The 17,417-nt window shown below is 37.8% G+C and overlaps 1 protein-coding gene across 2 annotated transcripts in view; it reads left to right on the top strand.

The window, feature by feature from the left end:
- Window positions 1–4,157: 4,157 nt before the first annotated feature.
- dnpep (aspartyl aminopeptidase) overlaps window positions 4,158–17,417 on the top strand; it is a 41,977-nt gene continuing 28,717 nt past the window's right edge. The window contains exons 1-6 of one of the 2 annotated variants that reach the window (XM_062042379.1): window positions 4,158–4,292; window positions 8,338–8,428; window positions 14,430–14,518; window positions 14,586–14,699; window positions 14,767–14,892; window positions 14,957–15,081. In XM_062042379.1, coding sequence (XP_061898363.1) covers window positions 8,347–8,428; window positions 14,430–14,518; window positions 14,586–14,699; window positions 14,767–14,892; window positions 14,957–15,081 — 536 coding nt within the window. In that variant the 5' untranslated portion in view covers window positions 4,158–4,292; window positions 8,338–8,346. Of the gene's footprint in view, window positions 4,382–8,337; window positions 8,429–14,429; window positions 14,519–14,585; window positions 14,700–14,766; window positions 14,893–14,956; window positions 15,082–17,417 lie in introns of both variants that reach the window. The other variant, XM_062042370.1, reaches the window with a different exon arrangement.

Genomic DNA, 17,417 nt, shown 5'->3' with positions numbered 1-17,417 from the left:
GGCATGATAACTTCAAAATAAAGACAACTCCAGGTTGTTTTCTTTTGTTTTACTTTGGCCAAAAATAGAACAAGAACATTATGAAATTCTACAAATCACAAATAATCCTCTGGACAAAACACTTCAAGTTTGTACAATACATTTTTTTTACATCAACTGCCAAAAAAAATATTTGGATTTTACTTTAAAAACTGGCAGCTCAGTCAGCAAAATTTTACAGTAAAAGCATTTATTTTTTTTCTAAATTTTGTTGTTGTAATGTTTTTTTTTTGTACGTTTTTTAATGTTTTAGTGTCTTACTGTATATGGAAAAAAAACAGTACCAAAGTTGATTTTACGGTAAAAAAAAAACTCAGTCGGCGGACTTTAACCGTAAAATCTATTGTCAATTTTACAGTCTACAATTTGATTGATCATTTGTTTTGAAATCATAAGTCAAGCAGATATTTAAGCACAGTATTTATCTTCATTTGAACAAAAACTATTTTTGGGATACATGAAAATTAGGGATGTCCGATAATATCGGCCTGCCGATATTATCGGCCGATAAATGCGTTAAAATGTAATATCGGAAATTATCGGTATCGGTTTTTTTATTATCTGTATCGTTTTTTGTTTGTTTGTTTTTTATTAAATCAACATAAAAAACACAAGATACACTTACAATTAGTGCACCAACCCAAAAAACCTCTCTCCCCCATTTCTTTCTGTTATCAATATTCTGCTTCCTACATTATATATCAATATATATCAATACAGTCTGCAAGGGATACAGTCCGTAAGCACACATGATTGTGCGTGCTGCTGCTCCACTAATAGTACTAACCTGTAACAGTTAATTTTACTCATTTTCATTCATTACTAGTTTCTATGTAACTGTTTTTATATTGTTTTACTTTCTTTTTTATTCGAGAAAATGTTTTTAATTTAGTTATCTTGTTTTATTTTTATTTTTTTAAAGTACCTTATCTTCACCATACATGGTTGTCCAAATTAGGCATAATAATGTGTTAATTCCACGACTGTATATATCGGTTGATATCGGTATCGGTTGATATCGGTATCGGTAATTAAAGAGTTGGACAATATCGGAATATCGGATATCGGCAAAAAGCCATTATCGGACATCCCTAATGAAAATATAATATTTTGATTTTGATAGTATTGAATTTTTAAATATATGCAATTGCATGCAGTACATGATTTTTAATGTCAAAAGGGAAATAACAAATATATTTAGTATGAAAAGATGAAGCATATTATTTCCAGGCTTTCAATGGCCACATAAAATAACGTGGCGGGCCAGATTTGGCCCCCCGGGCCTTGAGTTTGACACCTGTGCTGTAAAACATTACATCTTTAGTATTTAAAGACGACTATCCCTCAGATCTTATGATTCTCAATTTTTAAAAATAAAACCAAGGCTTATAAACTGCCTCATTTAACAAAGTACTTTAGAAATGTGCAAGAAATGGCTCCATTTTCAGTTTTGGCCATGTCAGACAATTTGAGGACTGTCGACTTAACCTGCCATTGTTGAAGGTTACAAGTCACATGGTGTGTTTGCTCAACGCAACTCTTACCAACAACATGTCATCTCCTCCATCTGTCTGTCTGCTCCATGTCCCACTCCCACCCTGCAGTGGGCAGAAACATGAAGGTCCATCAGTCCTGGATTTGATACAAACTATAACAGGCAAAATATGAGCAGTTTTTATTTTCAGGTTACCCCTTTTTTGCTTTAGGTGGAAGACTTTTGCTGCTCATGTTGGAGATGAGTGAGAAGTTATTATCTGAGCTTGCTGCTTTGGACTGTGGAGAGCAGCTGGTGTCATACGTGAGTGCAAGAATGTGATGTTGATGTTGATGCAGACATGACATGTCACAACTTGTGTGTCTCCCTGCTTTGATTACCACTTCTCTTTTTCATATGCGTGCTGGTGGTGCTTCTGGTCCTGTTCACAGGAAGCACCAAGTCCTTGGATCAGTGCTTCTCAAGTTTTTCTTCAATCAAAGTTGACTTTTATAGCCCTAATTCACCAGTGTCTCAAAGGGCTGCACAAGCCACAACCACATCCTCGGCTCAGATCCCACATCAGGGCAAGGAAAAACTCAACCCAATGGGATGACAATGACAAACCTTGGAGGGGACCGCAGATGTGGGACCCCCACCCCCGGTGACCGGTGCAATGGACGTCAAGTGGATCTAACATAATATTGTGAGAGTCCAGTCCATAGTGGATCTAACATAATATTGTGAGAGTCCAGTCCATACTGGATCTAACATAATATTGTGAGAGTCCAGTCCATAGTGGATCTAACATAATAGTGAGAGTCCAGTCCATACTGGATCTAACATAATATTGTGAGAGTCCAGTCCATAGTGGATCTAACATAATAGTGAGAGTCCAGTCCATAGTGGATCTAACATAATAGTGAGAGTCCAGTCCATAGTGGATCTAACATAATAGTGAGAGTCCAGTCCATAGTGGATCTAACATAATAGTGTGAGAGTCCAGTCCATAGTGGATCTAACATAATAGTGTGAGAGTCCAGTCCATAGTGGATCTAACATAATAGTGTGAGAGTCCAGTCCATAGTGGATCTAACATAATAGTGTGAGAGTCCAGTCCATAGTGGATCTAACATAATATTGTGAGAGTCCAGTCCATAGTGGATCTAGCATAATAGTGTGAGAATCCAGTCCATAGTGGATCTAACATAATAGTGTGAGAGTCCAGTCCATAGTGGATCTAACATAATAGTGTGAGAGTTCAGTCCATAGTGGATCTAACATAATAGTGTGAGAGTCCAGTCCATAGTGGATCTAGCATAATAGTGTGAGAGTCCAGTCCATAGTGGATCTAACATAATAGTGTGAGAGTCCAGTCCATAGTGGATCTAACATAATAGTGAGAGTCCAGTCCATAGTGGATCTAACATAATAGTGTGAGAGTCCAGTCCATAGTGGATCTAACATAATAGTGTGAGAGTCCAGTCCATAGTGGATCTAACATAATAGTGTGAGAGTCCAGTCCATAGTGGATCTAACATAATAGTGTGAGAGTCCAGTCCGTAGTGGATCTAACATAATAGTGTGAGAGTCCAGTCCATAGTGGATCTAACATAATAGTGTGAGAGTCCAGTCCATAGTGGATCTAACATTATAGTGTGAGAGTCCAGTCCATAGTGGATCCAACATAATATTGTAAGAGTCCAGTCCATAGTGGATCTAACATAATAGTGTGAGAGTTCAGTCCATAGTGGATCTAACATAATATTGTGAGAGTCCAGTCCATAGTGGATCTAACATAATAGTGTGAGAGTCCAGTCCATAGTGGATCTAACATAATAGTGTGAGAGTCCAGTCCATAGTGGATCTAACATAATAGTGAGAGTCCAGTCCATAGTGGATCTAACATAATAGTGAGAGTCCAGTCCATAGTGGATCTAACATAATAGTGAGAGTCCAGTCCATAGTGGATCTAACATAATAGTGAGAGTCCAGTCCATAGTGGATCTAACATAATAGTGAGAGTCCAGTCCATAGTGGATCTAACATAATAGTGTGGGAGTCCAGTCCATAGTGGATCTATCATGTGACAGGTGGTGACAGAGGTATGGACTTGGGACTTGACTTGAGACTTTCCAGTCTTGACTCTGGACTTGACTCGGGACTTTCCTGTCTTGACTCGGGACTTGACTTGGGACTTGAGGGCAAAGACTTGAGACTTACTTATGACTTTCAAAACAATGACTTGGTCCCACCTCTGCAGTACACCTACTTTGAGACAAGAGCTATAGTGATGCATGCTTGGTTATATCCAACCACTTTTTACCGTCAACTGAGTATAGTTTTTTAACAATGCCTGCTTGTGGTGTGCTTCTGGATTTTTTCAACGCAAAAAATGTGCCTTGGCTCATCAAAGGTTCAAAAGGACTGGGTTATGGTTTTGAATTAATATCCAACAATTTCGAGAACAACTTTTTCATCGTCAATATCGGCTGCTGAGTTTCATATTTTTAATCTTTTCTCCCGGTGGTGTGCCTCGGGGATTTTTACAATGGAAAAAAACGTGCCTTGACTCAGAAAAGGTTGAAAAACACTGCTGTGATTTCACAGAACTGAAGGTGTGCAGGTGTAGTTACACCTCCTAGCCGCTGGGGGTCACTGTGACAGCGCTGCTACCGCCACTGCTGACGAGTCGACAAATCTGTGGTTTCCTGCCTTCAGCCGCCGGTGTCGTCACTCACCTCAGCGCGTGCATGACTTCAAAGTCCCGCCAGTGCAGGTAAGATCCTTCTTTTACCTGTCAAATGTGGCGCTGAATGGGACTTTAATTTTGACGTTAGACCGTGGAACAAGAGAGGCCACAAGCAGGTTTGTTGTGCGGCGTAAGCTAGCAATTTAGTTTAAACTTGTTATTCACACAATTGAAGTTCTTCCGTGTTGTTTATGACCAGACGTGCAGTGTTCCTTTTTAATGGAAGCAATTCCTTCAATGTGTCACCAAAAACATGACTTGTGTTCTAAAGTTAAGCAATAATAGCAGTAAACAGGAAGTTGCATCGTTTAGATCAGGGGTTCTTAATATGTTTTGATTTTGGGGCCCAACTTTTCCACTACAGAGGGGCCCGGGGCCCATTCACATTTTAACACTGAATTGGTAATCTCCCTCTTGATTCTAATCGTGTTCAATAAATTTATGTATCTAAATTTATTTATTTTATTTTATTTATTTATTAATTAATTTATTTATTTATTTTATTTTTTTAAATTATTTTATTTATTTTATTTAATGTTATTTTATTTATTTATTTATCTAAATTTATCTAACCTACTGACGTCCCACTGGGGTGAGTTTTTCCTTGCCCGTATGTGGGCTCTGTACCGGGGATGTCGTTGTGGCTTGTACAGCCCTTTGAGACACTTGTGATTTAGGGCTATATAAATAAACATTGATTGATTGATACTTACACTCTTGTCAAATGATATAAAGCATGTGTTAATCACAAAGTAGATAATGTATATTATATTTATTGTATATTAATGATATTCGTAAAGTATTTTAAAAAACTCAACTGTATTCTCTTTGCTGATGATACAAGCCTGTACTGTTCTGGGCAAGACCTTGGCCAACTCGTAGAGACTGTAGACCAGGGGTCACCAACCTTTTTGAAAGCAAGAGCTACTTCTTGGGTAGTGATTAATGCGAAGGGCTACCAGTTTGATACACACTTAAATAAATTGCCAGAAATAGCCAATTTGCTCAATTTACCTTTAACTCTATGTTATTATTAATAATTAATGATATTTACACTTAATTGAACAGTTTAAAAGAGGAGAAAACACGAAAAAAATGACAATTAAATTTTGAAACATAGTTTATCTTCAATTTCGACTCTTTAAAATTCAAAATTCAACCGAAAAAAAGAAGAGAAAAACTTAAAAAAAGAATTTATGGAACATCATTAGTAATTTTTCCTGATTAAGATTAATTTTAGAATTTTGATGACATGTTTTAAATAGGTTAAAATCCAATCTGCACTTTGTTAGAATATATAACAAATTGGACTAAGCTATATTTCTAACAAAGACAAATCATTATTTCTTCTAGATTTTCCAGAACAAAAATTTTAAAATAAATTCAAAATACTTTGAAATAAGATTTAAAATTGATTCTACAGATTTTCTAGATTTGCCAGAATAATTTTTTTGAATTTTAATCATAAGTTTGAAGAAATATTTCACAAATATTCTTTGTCGAATAAACAGAAGCTAAAATGAAGAATTAAATTAAAATATATTTATTATTCTTTACAAAAATTAAAAAAAATACTTGAACATTGATTTAAATTGTCAGGAAAGAAGAGGAAGGAATTTAAAAGGTAAAAAGGGTATATGTGTTTAAAAATCCTAAAATCATTTTTAAGGTTGTATTTTTTCTCTAAAATTGTCTTTCTGAAAGTTATAAGAAGCAAAGTAAAAAAAATAAATGAATTTAAACAAGTGAAGACCAAGTCTTTAAAATATTTTCTTGGATTTTCAAATATTATTTGAGTTTTGTCTCTCTTAGAATTAAAAATGTCGGGCAAAGCGAGACCAGCTTGTTAGTAAATAAATACAATTTAAAAAATAGAGGCAGCTCACTGGTAAGTGCGGCTATTTGAGCTATTTTTAGAACAGGCCAGCGGGCTACTCATCTGGTCCTTACGGGCTACCTGGTGCCCGCGGGCACCGCGTTGGTGACCCCTGGTTTATAGGGTTAAGTGCAATAAGTGTTCAACTTCAGCCTAAACCCTTTGGGTCTGCAACATTTTCAATTTATTAATGTACAAATATTTGTTTATGTAAAACTGTTTGTTTATTTTGTTGACCGCTGACCGAAGAAATAATAATAAACAAAACAAATGTATTTAACACATAACCTTGGGGCTTGGGTCAGGCTGATTTAGAAAATGAAGTACTAACCAAATATAGTGCATAAGGAGGGACTCATAAATAACTGACAAACATAAATAACTGACAAACAATAAGTTTACATAGTCATTTTGTGCTAAAACACAGACGCTAAATTAATAATGAATATGTTTAACTTGGCTTCCCCACTTAAGTCATAAATTTTGTGCTTAAAAAAACTGCTCTATGACTTGTTTGTTTGAGTTTGTCATTACTGCCGCAAGGACAAATGTATTATAACTGAGTGCCGGCGTGGCCCCCAGCCCCATGGTTAAGAAACACTGATGTAGATGACCCCAACTGACCTTAATGGCTGAGTGACTTTGTTTTCTTTATTTGTGTTGTCTGTTGGAAGAAAATTATATTTTGTCCTAAAAGTCTCAGCTTGAACTATAATAGATTTTATGATAATAGATTTTATTTGTAAAAAAAAAGAAAAAGAAAGCACTTTACATTGAGTAAACAACCTCAAAGTGCTACAGTGTATAAAAAAATAAAAATAAAATAAAAAATGAAAAGGATAATAAATAAAAATAAAAGCTACAACAGCCAAATAGCTAAAACTAGTATGCATTAGGGCTGCAACAACTAATCGATTAAAATCGATTATAAAAATAGTTGCCGATTAATTTAGTCATCGATTCGTTGGATCTATGCTATGCGCATGCGCAGAGGCTTTTTTTTATTTTTATTTTTATTTTTTTAAATAAACCTTTATTTATAAACTGCAACATGTACAAAAAGCTGAGAAACAATAATCAAAATAAGTATGGTGCCAGTATGCTGTTTTTTTTCAATAAAATACTGGAAAGGATAGAAATGCAGTATGTCTCTTTTATCCGATTATTAATCGATTAATCGAAGTAATAATTGACAGATTAATCGATTATCAAATTAATCGTTAGTTGCAGCCCTAGTATGCATAAATCTAAAAAAAGGCTTTTTTAAAAAGAAGGGTTTTTAAGCCTTTTTTTTTAAAGCATTCACAGTCTGGGGTGCCCTCAGGTGGTCAGGGAGAGCGTCCCACAGACTGGGAGCGGCGGAGTAGAAAGCCCGGTCTCCCATTGTTCGTAGCTTTGTCCTCGGAGGACAAAGCTACGAGCATATTTAGCAAATGAATGAGAACGTTGTGCAGCCTGTTTTTGATACGTTTAGTACTTGTCTGTCTGCGTTATCAAAAGACACTATTAAGAAAAAACTTTTGTATTTTAAATAAAAATGTAGTTTTTCAGCATACGATATTTCCTGTCAAGTGACTCAACAGACAGTCAGGTTGTGCGACTAAATAAAATGTTCGTTCAACAATAAATACTAGCTTAAGGTGATGAAATGGTGGGTAAACATGATGTGAATAGCTGTTGGATTGATTGCATTTATTTGTAGTTTGTGATGATTTTTTTTTTTTTTCAATGAATATAAAGTTGGTAGAAAATAAAATACTAAATACCTGTCTAATGCAATATTTTTTAAATGTCAATGGAACATATAAAATGACATGTTAGGCAGTCCTAACAAACTAAGATTTCATTAAGAATAAATGGGGGGAAAAAAAATGGAATGTGAAAAACATTATTTTTAATGAATGTAAACACTTTTAAATGCATGTTTAACTATTGACACTTGTTTAAATACATTGTGATACATTAAAAAAATGTGCATTGCCCTCATTTTAAAAATACTAGTCCGAAATGATAAGAAAATACTAGAATCTTATTGTCACTGACTCATATGCATTGTTACTGGCAATCCTTACGGCATAAAGTATACATTTCAAATTACAGAGCTAGCACTAAAATGTTAGTTTATTGATGTTGTTTTTTTAAATTCCCTTGGCATTCCGAGTTGATGGCTATTTTACTGTTGGTTTTTTCCCCCAGTCCATAACAATGAATGGCTCCAAGGTAGCCGTGCAGTCAGCTGCTAGAGAATTTTTGCAGTTTGTCAACAGAGGAGCGTCTCCATATCACGGTAAAGTCTGAGGATTTAACCCTGAATGCTATTTTTCATATGTCCTGTTGTAAGATGAAGTACTTGATGTGATATTCATACTTAAGTTGAATCTGATGACGTGTGTATGATGAGTTGTGTGCAGGTCGGGTCAAACTACATCTTATCTTATCTTCAGATTAGATTATAGAGCTTTGCGTTGCTCACCTTTGCACTCTGGCCTAGCACCCACAAAGTAGGGATGGGCAGACGGACCAAATATATATACCGTATTTTTCGGTGTATAAGTCGCACCGGCCGAAAATGCATAATAAAGAAGGAAAAAAACATATATAGGTCGCACTGGAGTATAAGTCGCATTTTGGGGGGAAATGTATTTGATAAAAGCCAACAGCAAGAATAGACATTTGAAAGGCAATTTAAAATGTCTAAAGAATAGTGAACAACAGGCTGAATAAGTGTACGTTATATGAGGCATAAATAACCAACTGGTATGTTAACGTAACATATTATGGTAAGAGTCATTCAAATAACTATAACATATAGAACATGCTATACGTTTACCAAACAATCTGTCGATAGTTACCTTGCCACTAATAAACTCATGTACAAATTCCAATCCGGCTTCAGAACTAACCACTCCACTGACACATGCCTTCTCTATCTGAGCGACCACATCAAACATGAGGTGGACGCGGGCAAATACTGCGGCATGGTCATGCTGGACCTTCAGAAGGCCTTTGACACCGTTAACCACGCTATACTGTTGGATAAGCTCAGAGCAATCAGATTTAACAAAACCTCATGGAGCTGGATGCAATCTTACTTGGAGGGGAGGGAGCAGGTGGTAGAGGTGAACGGCACCGTGTCCCCCCCCCCCTCTCGGTGAGCTGTGGAGTCCCCCAAGGCAGTATATTGGGACCTTTACTGTTCCTAATATACATAAACGACTTGTCATCGGCATGCGACTGTGAATTGTTTTTGTTTGCGGATGACTCGGCCTTGCTGGTATCCGGCAAGGACAAGTCACAGGTGGAGAAAATCCTCAGTGCTGAGCTCTGTAGAACTTGCACCTGGCTCACAGACAACAAGCTATCCTTACACTTGGGTAAAACAGAATCCATCCTGTTTGGGTCCCACATCAACCTCAAGAAAGTCAATGACTTCACCATAAAAGTGAGTGACATTGTTATCACCAGGAAAGATGAGGTCACCTACCTAGGTTCCATTCTAGAGGCTAACCTTTCCTGTGATAAAATGGCAACCAAGGTAATCAAAAAGGTTAACCAACGAGCAAGATTTCTCTACAGAATCTCCTCTCTGGTCAACAAAAGCACCTTGAGGATTCTGGCGGGAACTCTCGTTCAACCGTTTTTCGATTACGCATGCACCTCCTGGTACCCTAGCACCTCCAAAACCCTCAAATCTAAACTCCAAACATCTCATAACAAGCTAGTCAGGTTACTTCTAGACCTCCACCCCAGATCCCACCTCACTCCTACCCACTTCTCTAAAGTGGGCTGGCTCAAGGTGGAGGACAGAGTTAAACAACTTGCACTGAGCCTAGTCTATAAAATCCGCTACACCTCCCTGATACCGAAGTACATGTCAAACTACTTCCTTAACGTAAATGACCGCCATAACCACAACACCAGGGGGAGCTCCACTAACCACGTTAAACCCAGATTCCCAACTAACAAAGGTCTTAACTCATTCTCTTTCTATGCCACATCAATGTGGAATGCGCTCCCAACAGGTATAAAAGAAAGGGCATCTCTATCCTCCTTCAAAACCGCAATAAAAGTTCACCTCCAGGCAGCTACAACCCTAAACTAACACCCTCCCCGGATTGCTAATAATCAAATGTAAACAATCAAATGCAGATACTTTTTCTTATGCCTTCTGATCTCTCTCTTTCTCTCTCTCTTTCTCTCTCTCTCTCTCTCTCTCTCTCTCTCTCTCTCTCTCTCTCTATGTCCACTACTTGATGTCCATATCCTACCCCCCCCCCCCCCTCCACACCCCTGATTGTAAATAATGTAAATAATTCATTGTGATTATCTTGTGTGATGACTTTATTATGATGATAGTATATATGATAGTATATATCTGTATCATGAATCAATTTAAGTGGACCCCGACTTAAACAAGTTGAAAAACTTATTCGGGTGTTACCATTTAGTGGTCAATTGTACGGAATATGTACTTCACTGTGCAACCTACTAATAAAAGTCTCAATCAATCAAAAACTCCTAATCGCTAAATCCCATGAAATCTTATACGTCTAGTCTCTTACGTGAATGAGATCAATAATATTAGTTGATATTTTACGCTAATGTGTTAATAATTTCACACATAAGTCGCTCCTGAGTATAAGTCGCACCCCCGGCCAAACTATGAAAAAAACTGCGACTTATAGTCCAAAAAATACGGTAGCTAGTAAATAAATGCGGGCAAAAGTCTGCTTACAATGGAACCTATGAGAGTCGCCCTATTCTGCCTTTAAAGTGCTCTAAAAAACCTCTCAACACCTCCATCATCCTTTTATATCCACACTGTAAGTATATATGTCATGTAATAACAGGCACATTCTTATTAACTTGTATTATTTGCTCAATTTAAGCATACGGTGGCGCATTTTATCCTCGACGCATCACATCGCACACCTTTTCCTTCAACTACATGAAGTTACTACTCACTGCAGACTTCATTAAAGGCAAAAAACGTAATAAAACATCACTTACATGTACAATGTCTTCTTTCACTAGGATGCCGACCGGGAGGATGTTGATATATTCCCGTTTTAGATGAAGATTGACTCAAGAGTCCTTGCGAACGGTAAAAAAAAGCGTCTTTCGCGTGTCTTTCTTGCCATCTACGGATCTAAATTGGCAGTCAAAGTTTACCAACCTCTCAGTTTATGTCCACATAATTTTACTATCACGCTGAGAGGCATTATTTATGATCTGGAATTTACTTTCACAGAGTCAGAGGCAAGAAAACAGTTCACCAGCTGAGGATGTCAATACAGCAACATAATTGATCTCTGTGATCAATGCGCCGCTTAATGTAGGTCCTTAATGGTAGTGCTTATAATAACAATATCGTTAGTACTTGGTTAATATTCAGGTCACGAAATGCAAATGGAGTATCGATTGGCACTTTTTGTATGGTTATTTATTGTTTTTATGGTCGGAAGAAACACAATAAATGCAGTGACATCATGGCCCCCATCTGCTCAATTGTAAACATGTGTTTATTTATGTTTATTTATGAGTTAGAATGTATTAAAAAAGACATAAGTGTTCTTGTCTCTCATGAATATTGTGAATTTTAGGCAAAATTTCCCCCAAAAAGATGACGATTATGAGCAGATAAAAACACAGGACAAATATTCAATCAAACAAACAAAAAGAAAATCAAACCTATTCATGAATCATTTTGCAATATTGTGTTAAATACTGAATAACAATGTAAGACAATATCAACCAAATTAGACATTTAGTCCTTATGTTACATAAAATTGTTTAACACAAATAAAGTCAGCGGACTTTATTTGTATTAGCCTCTCATTCAAAACCTTTTTTGGGCTCAAATACCTCTAATCTGACACAAAAATACAAAAAATGTAAATAACTACTACTGTATTTTTCAGACTATAAGTCGCAGTTTTTTTTCATAGTTTGGCCGGGGGTGCGACTTATACTCAGGAGTGACTTATGTGTGAAATGATTAACACATTAGCGTAAAATATCAAATAATATTATTGATGTCATTCACGTAAGAGACTAGACGTATAAGATTTCATGGGATTTAGCGATTTGACTCTTACCGTAATATGTTACGTTAACATACCAGGCACGTTCTCAGTTGGTTATTTATGCCTCATATAACATACACTTATTCAGCCTGTTGTTCACTATTCTTTAGACATTTTAAATTGCCTTTTAAATGTCTATTCTTGGTATTGGGTTTTATCAAATAAATTTCCCCCAAAAATGCGACTTATACTCCAGTGCGACTAGGGATGATACTCGAAACCGGTTTTCCCGGTTGTTTGATAAGAAAAGAACCGAGTCCTCGGACTCGAATCCCTTTTTGAGAACCGGTACCCGTTATCGAGACCACTATAGTAAAGGAAAAGAGTTGGTTCTTTATTCGAATCCCGTCCCGACCAGAAATGCTCCGTGGGACATCACAAGAAATGACGTCACGTAGCTCAGTCATTAGGCGCAGATAGCGAAAGCAGGAAAACAATGGACGGGAAAAAGCGCTCCAAGGTGTAATAAAGTTCCAAACAAAAGGTATAATCCAATGAATAACTTTACTGAGAGATTTGAGCAAACACATGACGAACACTTTTACCACCAACCGGAAACATAGCAACCAGGCTAGCAACGCACCTCCTTTACGGCAGCTGTCACAACGTTCTTCAAACAACCGCAGCACATACATATATACACAACATATCTCCCTTTTTTAACTTATGTTTTTCTTTCCTTGTAAACAAAACAAAATCACACTGTAGATGTGTTGTCTGTCTAATTATAAATAATGCAGACGAGGCGTGTTGGCTGAGTTCTTGACGTTTACTTTCACAGCGTGGCAACATGCAACACTTTTCGGGGCTACCGCGCGTGCTCGTAACTCCCGTTGCATGCTGGGTAGTGTAGTTGTTATATTCTCTAGCTCATAACATTTTTCCCCCTATAAAGAAATAATGTTAACTCAATAAAGTGTATTTCTTTTTTTAGCTTTAACTTTTCATTTTTTAGCATTGTAACCACATTTGCAAACAACTTTTCTCTTCATAGAATTTTCTTTCAATAAAGAAATAAAGTGCAAAAATGTCAAAGCATCATAACAAACAGTTATGTTCCAATAGCAGCAGAAGTGCACTTTTTGGAGAGCTGTATTATTTTCAGTTTTGTGCCCAAGGGACTGATTTTATTGAACACTATATTATTATTTATACACCTATAGTGATCACAGAGACAGCTTGTTTTTGTGTTGCTGTATATATTTGTTTCTCTGAAAAATCCCACTTAATATACTTTGGGTAACAACAGTCAATATTTATTTATTTTATTTTATTTTTTTAGGTGGGTAACAGTCAATATTTATTTATTTATTAGATTTTATTTTTTTATTATTTATTATTGTTAAGCCAAATATTGTGTGTTTTTTTCCATATACAACAACCTATCTGGACTCCATAAGAGAATCGATAAGGAATCGGTTCGATAAGAGGATTCGATAATAGGCTCGAACTCGATAATTTCTTATCAAACATCATCCCTAAGTGCGACTTATATGTTTTTTTCCTTCTTTATTATGAATTTTCGGCTGGTGCGACTTATACTCCGGTGCGACTTATACTCCGAAAAATACGGTACAATGCATAAAAAGAAAAACTTATGTGTGCTTGTCTTACATAAGGATGTGAACGATAGGCTAAATTCCCCCAAAAGTTAAGTTCCCCTTTTAAAAAGGCTTAGTGGCCACATGCGTGGACAGCACCTTTTAGCTCTTGTTTCCAAAATTGTGTACACTACTGAATTGGGGTCTTATGGCTGCTTATGTGGACACTTATACTGCCATCTGGTGGCGTCAGAAGAGTATAGCATACAATGGAATTTGGGAAAGAAAGTGTAAAAATAAGAATGAGCATGTCACTAAACATGAAGTACACGTTTGTGTACTTATGGACTAAGTACATCATATCAAAATATGATTCTTAGTTTTTATTCTAATTAGGGTCCAATAAGCCCAAATAGCAAAGAGAAATTAAAAAAAGCATGTAAACAAACAGCTTGGGCCTTAAGAGGTTAAAGGCAAGTTTACAAACACATTCCAGAGTCTTAAAAACTTCCAAGTAAGAAGTATCCATATCCCAATATTGGCCCTTTATGACCTTGGTATTCGATTGTAGCAATATTTGAGATCCAGCTTATCTTACCACAAAGTGCTGCACTGAGATGATTTGCAAAGCAACCAATTAAAACAAGTGTTTCTTCCTCAGTGGTAGAAGAATGTCGCAGGCGTCTGCTGGAAGCAGGATTTGTTGAGCTGAAGGAGGTGGACAGATGGGACATCAAGCCATCCCGCAAGGTACCGCCCTTGTGTTCCTGCACGTGACAATGGCAAGTTCTAAAGAATTGTCTGCTTAATTTTTCAGTACTTTGTGACCAGGAACTTCTCCTGTGTCCTTGCTTTTGCCGTGGGCGGGAACTACTCGCCTGGGAATGGCTTCTCCATGATTGGAGCGCATACAGACAGCCCCTGTCTCAGGGTGAGAATGACTCCCAATTAGGACGTGAATTTAGCTGTAACTTAAATGACAACATTGTGTGTTTCAGGTGAAGCCAAGGTCTAAGAGGACAAACCAGGGCTGTCTGCAGGTCGGCGTGGAGTGCTACGGTGGTGGCATTTGGAACACCTGGTTTGATCGTGACCTGACCATTGCGGGGCGTGTCATTGTTAAGGTACAGTTGAGCACTACGTGTGAGCATCAGGGACTTGTGTTCATGCCGGTGTGTCGTCACGCAGCAAGACGACAAGCTTGTCCAGCGGCTGGTGCATGTGTCACGACCTCTGCTGAGAGTTCCCCACCTGGCCATCCACCTGCAGAGGGACGTCAACGACTCCTTCGGCCCCAACAAGGAGACTCATCTGTCAGTAACCGAGAGGGAGATTACTAAAGCTATTTGGGTTTTTTAAACACTAGGGGTGTAACGGTACACAAAAATTTGGGTTCGGTACGTACCTCGGTTTAGAGGTCACGGTTCGGTTCATTTTCAGTACAGTAAGAAAACAACAAAATATAAATTTTTTCATCAATCAATCAATCAATGTTTATTTATATAGCCTTAAATCACAAGTGTCTCAAAGGGCTGTACAAGCCACAACGACATCCTCGGTACAGAGCCCACATACGGGCAAGGAAAACTCACCCCAGTGGGACGTCAATGTGAATGACTATGAGAAACCTTGGAGAGGACTGCATATGTGGGTAACCCCCCCCCCCCTCTAGGGGAGACCGAAAGCAATGGATGTGGAGTGGGTCTGACATAATATTGTGAAAGTCCAACACATCAGCGAAAGTCCAGTCCATGGTGGGGCCAGCAGGAACCATCCCGAGTGGAGACGGGTCAGCAGCGTAGAGATGTCCCCATCTGATGGACAGGCTAGCAGTCCACCCCGGGTTGGGAGCAGAGTAGAAAAGAAAAGAAAAGAAACGGCAGATCAACTGGTCTAAAAAGGGGGGTTATTTAAAGGCTAGAGTATACAAATGAGTTTTAAGATGAGACTTAAATGCTTCTACTGAGGTAGCATCTCTAACTGTTACCTGGAGGGCATTCCAGAGTACTGGAGCCCCAATAGAAAACGCTCTATAGCCCGCAGACTTTTTTTGGCCTCTGGGAATCACTAATAAGCCGGAGTTCTTTGAACGCAGATTTCTTGTCGGGACATATGGTACAATACAATCGGCAAGATAGGCAGGAGCTAGACCGTGTAGTATTTTATACGTAAGTAGTAAAACCTTAAAGTCGCATCTTAGGTGCACAGGAAGCCCGTGCAGGTGAGCCAGTATAGGTGTGTATATATATGTATATAAAGGTATATACAGTATAGGCGTAATATGATCAAACTTTCTTGTTTTTGTCAAAAGTCTAGCAGCTGCATTTTGTACAAACTGTAATCTTTTAATGCTAGACATAGGGAGACCCCAAATTAAAACGTTACAGTAATCGAGACGAGACGTAACGAACGCATGAATAATGATCTCAGCGTCGCTTGTGGACAAAATGGAACGAATTTTAGCGATATTACGGAGATGAAAGAAGGCCGTTTTAGTAACACTCTTAATGTGTGACTCAAACGAGAGAGTTGGGTGGAAGATAATACCCAGGGGCCGTACTTATCAAGCTTCTTAGAGTGCCATTTTACACTTAAGTCCTGAGAATTTGCAAAATTTAGTCCTACTCTCAAACTTAAGAATAAAAGCTTTTTATCAACGTTCTTAAAGGCCTACTGAAATGAATTTTTTTTATTTAAACGGGGATAGCAGATCTATTCTATGTGTCATACTTGATCATTTCGCGATATTGCCATATTTTTGCTGAAAGGATTTAGTATAGAACAACGACGATAAAGATTGCAACTTTTGGTATCTGATAAAAAAAAGGCTTGCACCTACCGGAAGTAGCGTGACGTAGTCAGTTGAACATATACGCAAAGTTCCCTATTGTTTACAATGATGGCCGCATGAAGTGAGAGAGATTCGGACCGAGAAAGCGACAATTTCCCCATTAATTTGAGCGAGGATGAAAGATTTGTGGATGAGTAAAGTGCAAGTGAAGGACTAGTGGGGAGTTGAAGCTATTCAGATAGGGAAGATGCTGTGAGAGCCGAGGGTGACCTGATATTCAGCTGGGAATGACTACAACAGTAAATAAACACAAGACATATATATACTCTATTAGCCACAACACAACCAGGCTTATATTTAATATGACACAAATTAATCCTGCATAAAAACACCTGCGTGTTTGTTATGCTAGCTCCTAGCTCCTCTGCTAGCTCCTAGCTCCATAGAACACGCCAATACAATTCAAACACCTGATCAACACACACAATCACTCAGCCCAAAAGACAGTTTACCTAACCCAAGGTTCATAAAGCTTATATATTTTTAAAAAGTTACGTACGTGACGCGCACATACGGTCAAGTTATCGAATGTTTAGCAGCCAAGGCTGCATACTCACGGTACCTGATATTCAGCTGGGAATGACTACAACAGTAAATAAACACAAGACATATATATACTCTATTAGCCACAACACAACCAGGCTTATATTTAATATGCCACAAATTAATCCTGCATAATAACACCTGCGTGTTTGTTATGCTAGCTCCTAGCTCCTCTGCTAGCTCCTAGCTCCATAGAACACGCCAATACAATTCAAACACCTGATCAACACACACAATCACTCAGCCCAAAAGACC

Source organism: Entelurus aequoreus, linkage group LG01, assembly GCF_033978785.1.
Source record: "Entelurus aequoreus isolate RoL-2023_Sb linkage group LG01, RoL_Eaeq_v1.1, whole genome shotgun sequence".
Lineage (NCBI taxonomy): Eukaryota > Metazoa > Chordata > Actinopteri > Syngnathiformes > Syngnathidae > Entelurus > Entelurus aequoreus.
Note: the sequence above shows the minus strand (reverse complement) of the source record. Positions and strands in the feature narration are given on the sequence as shown.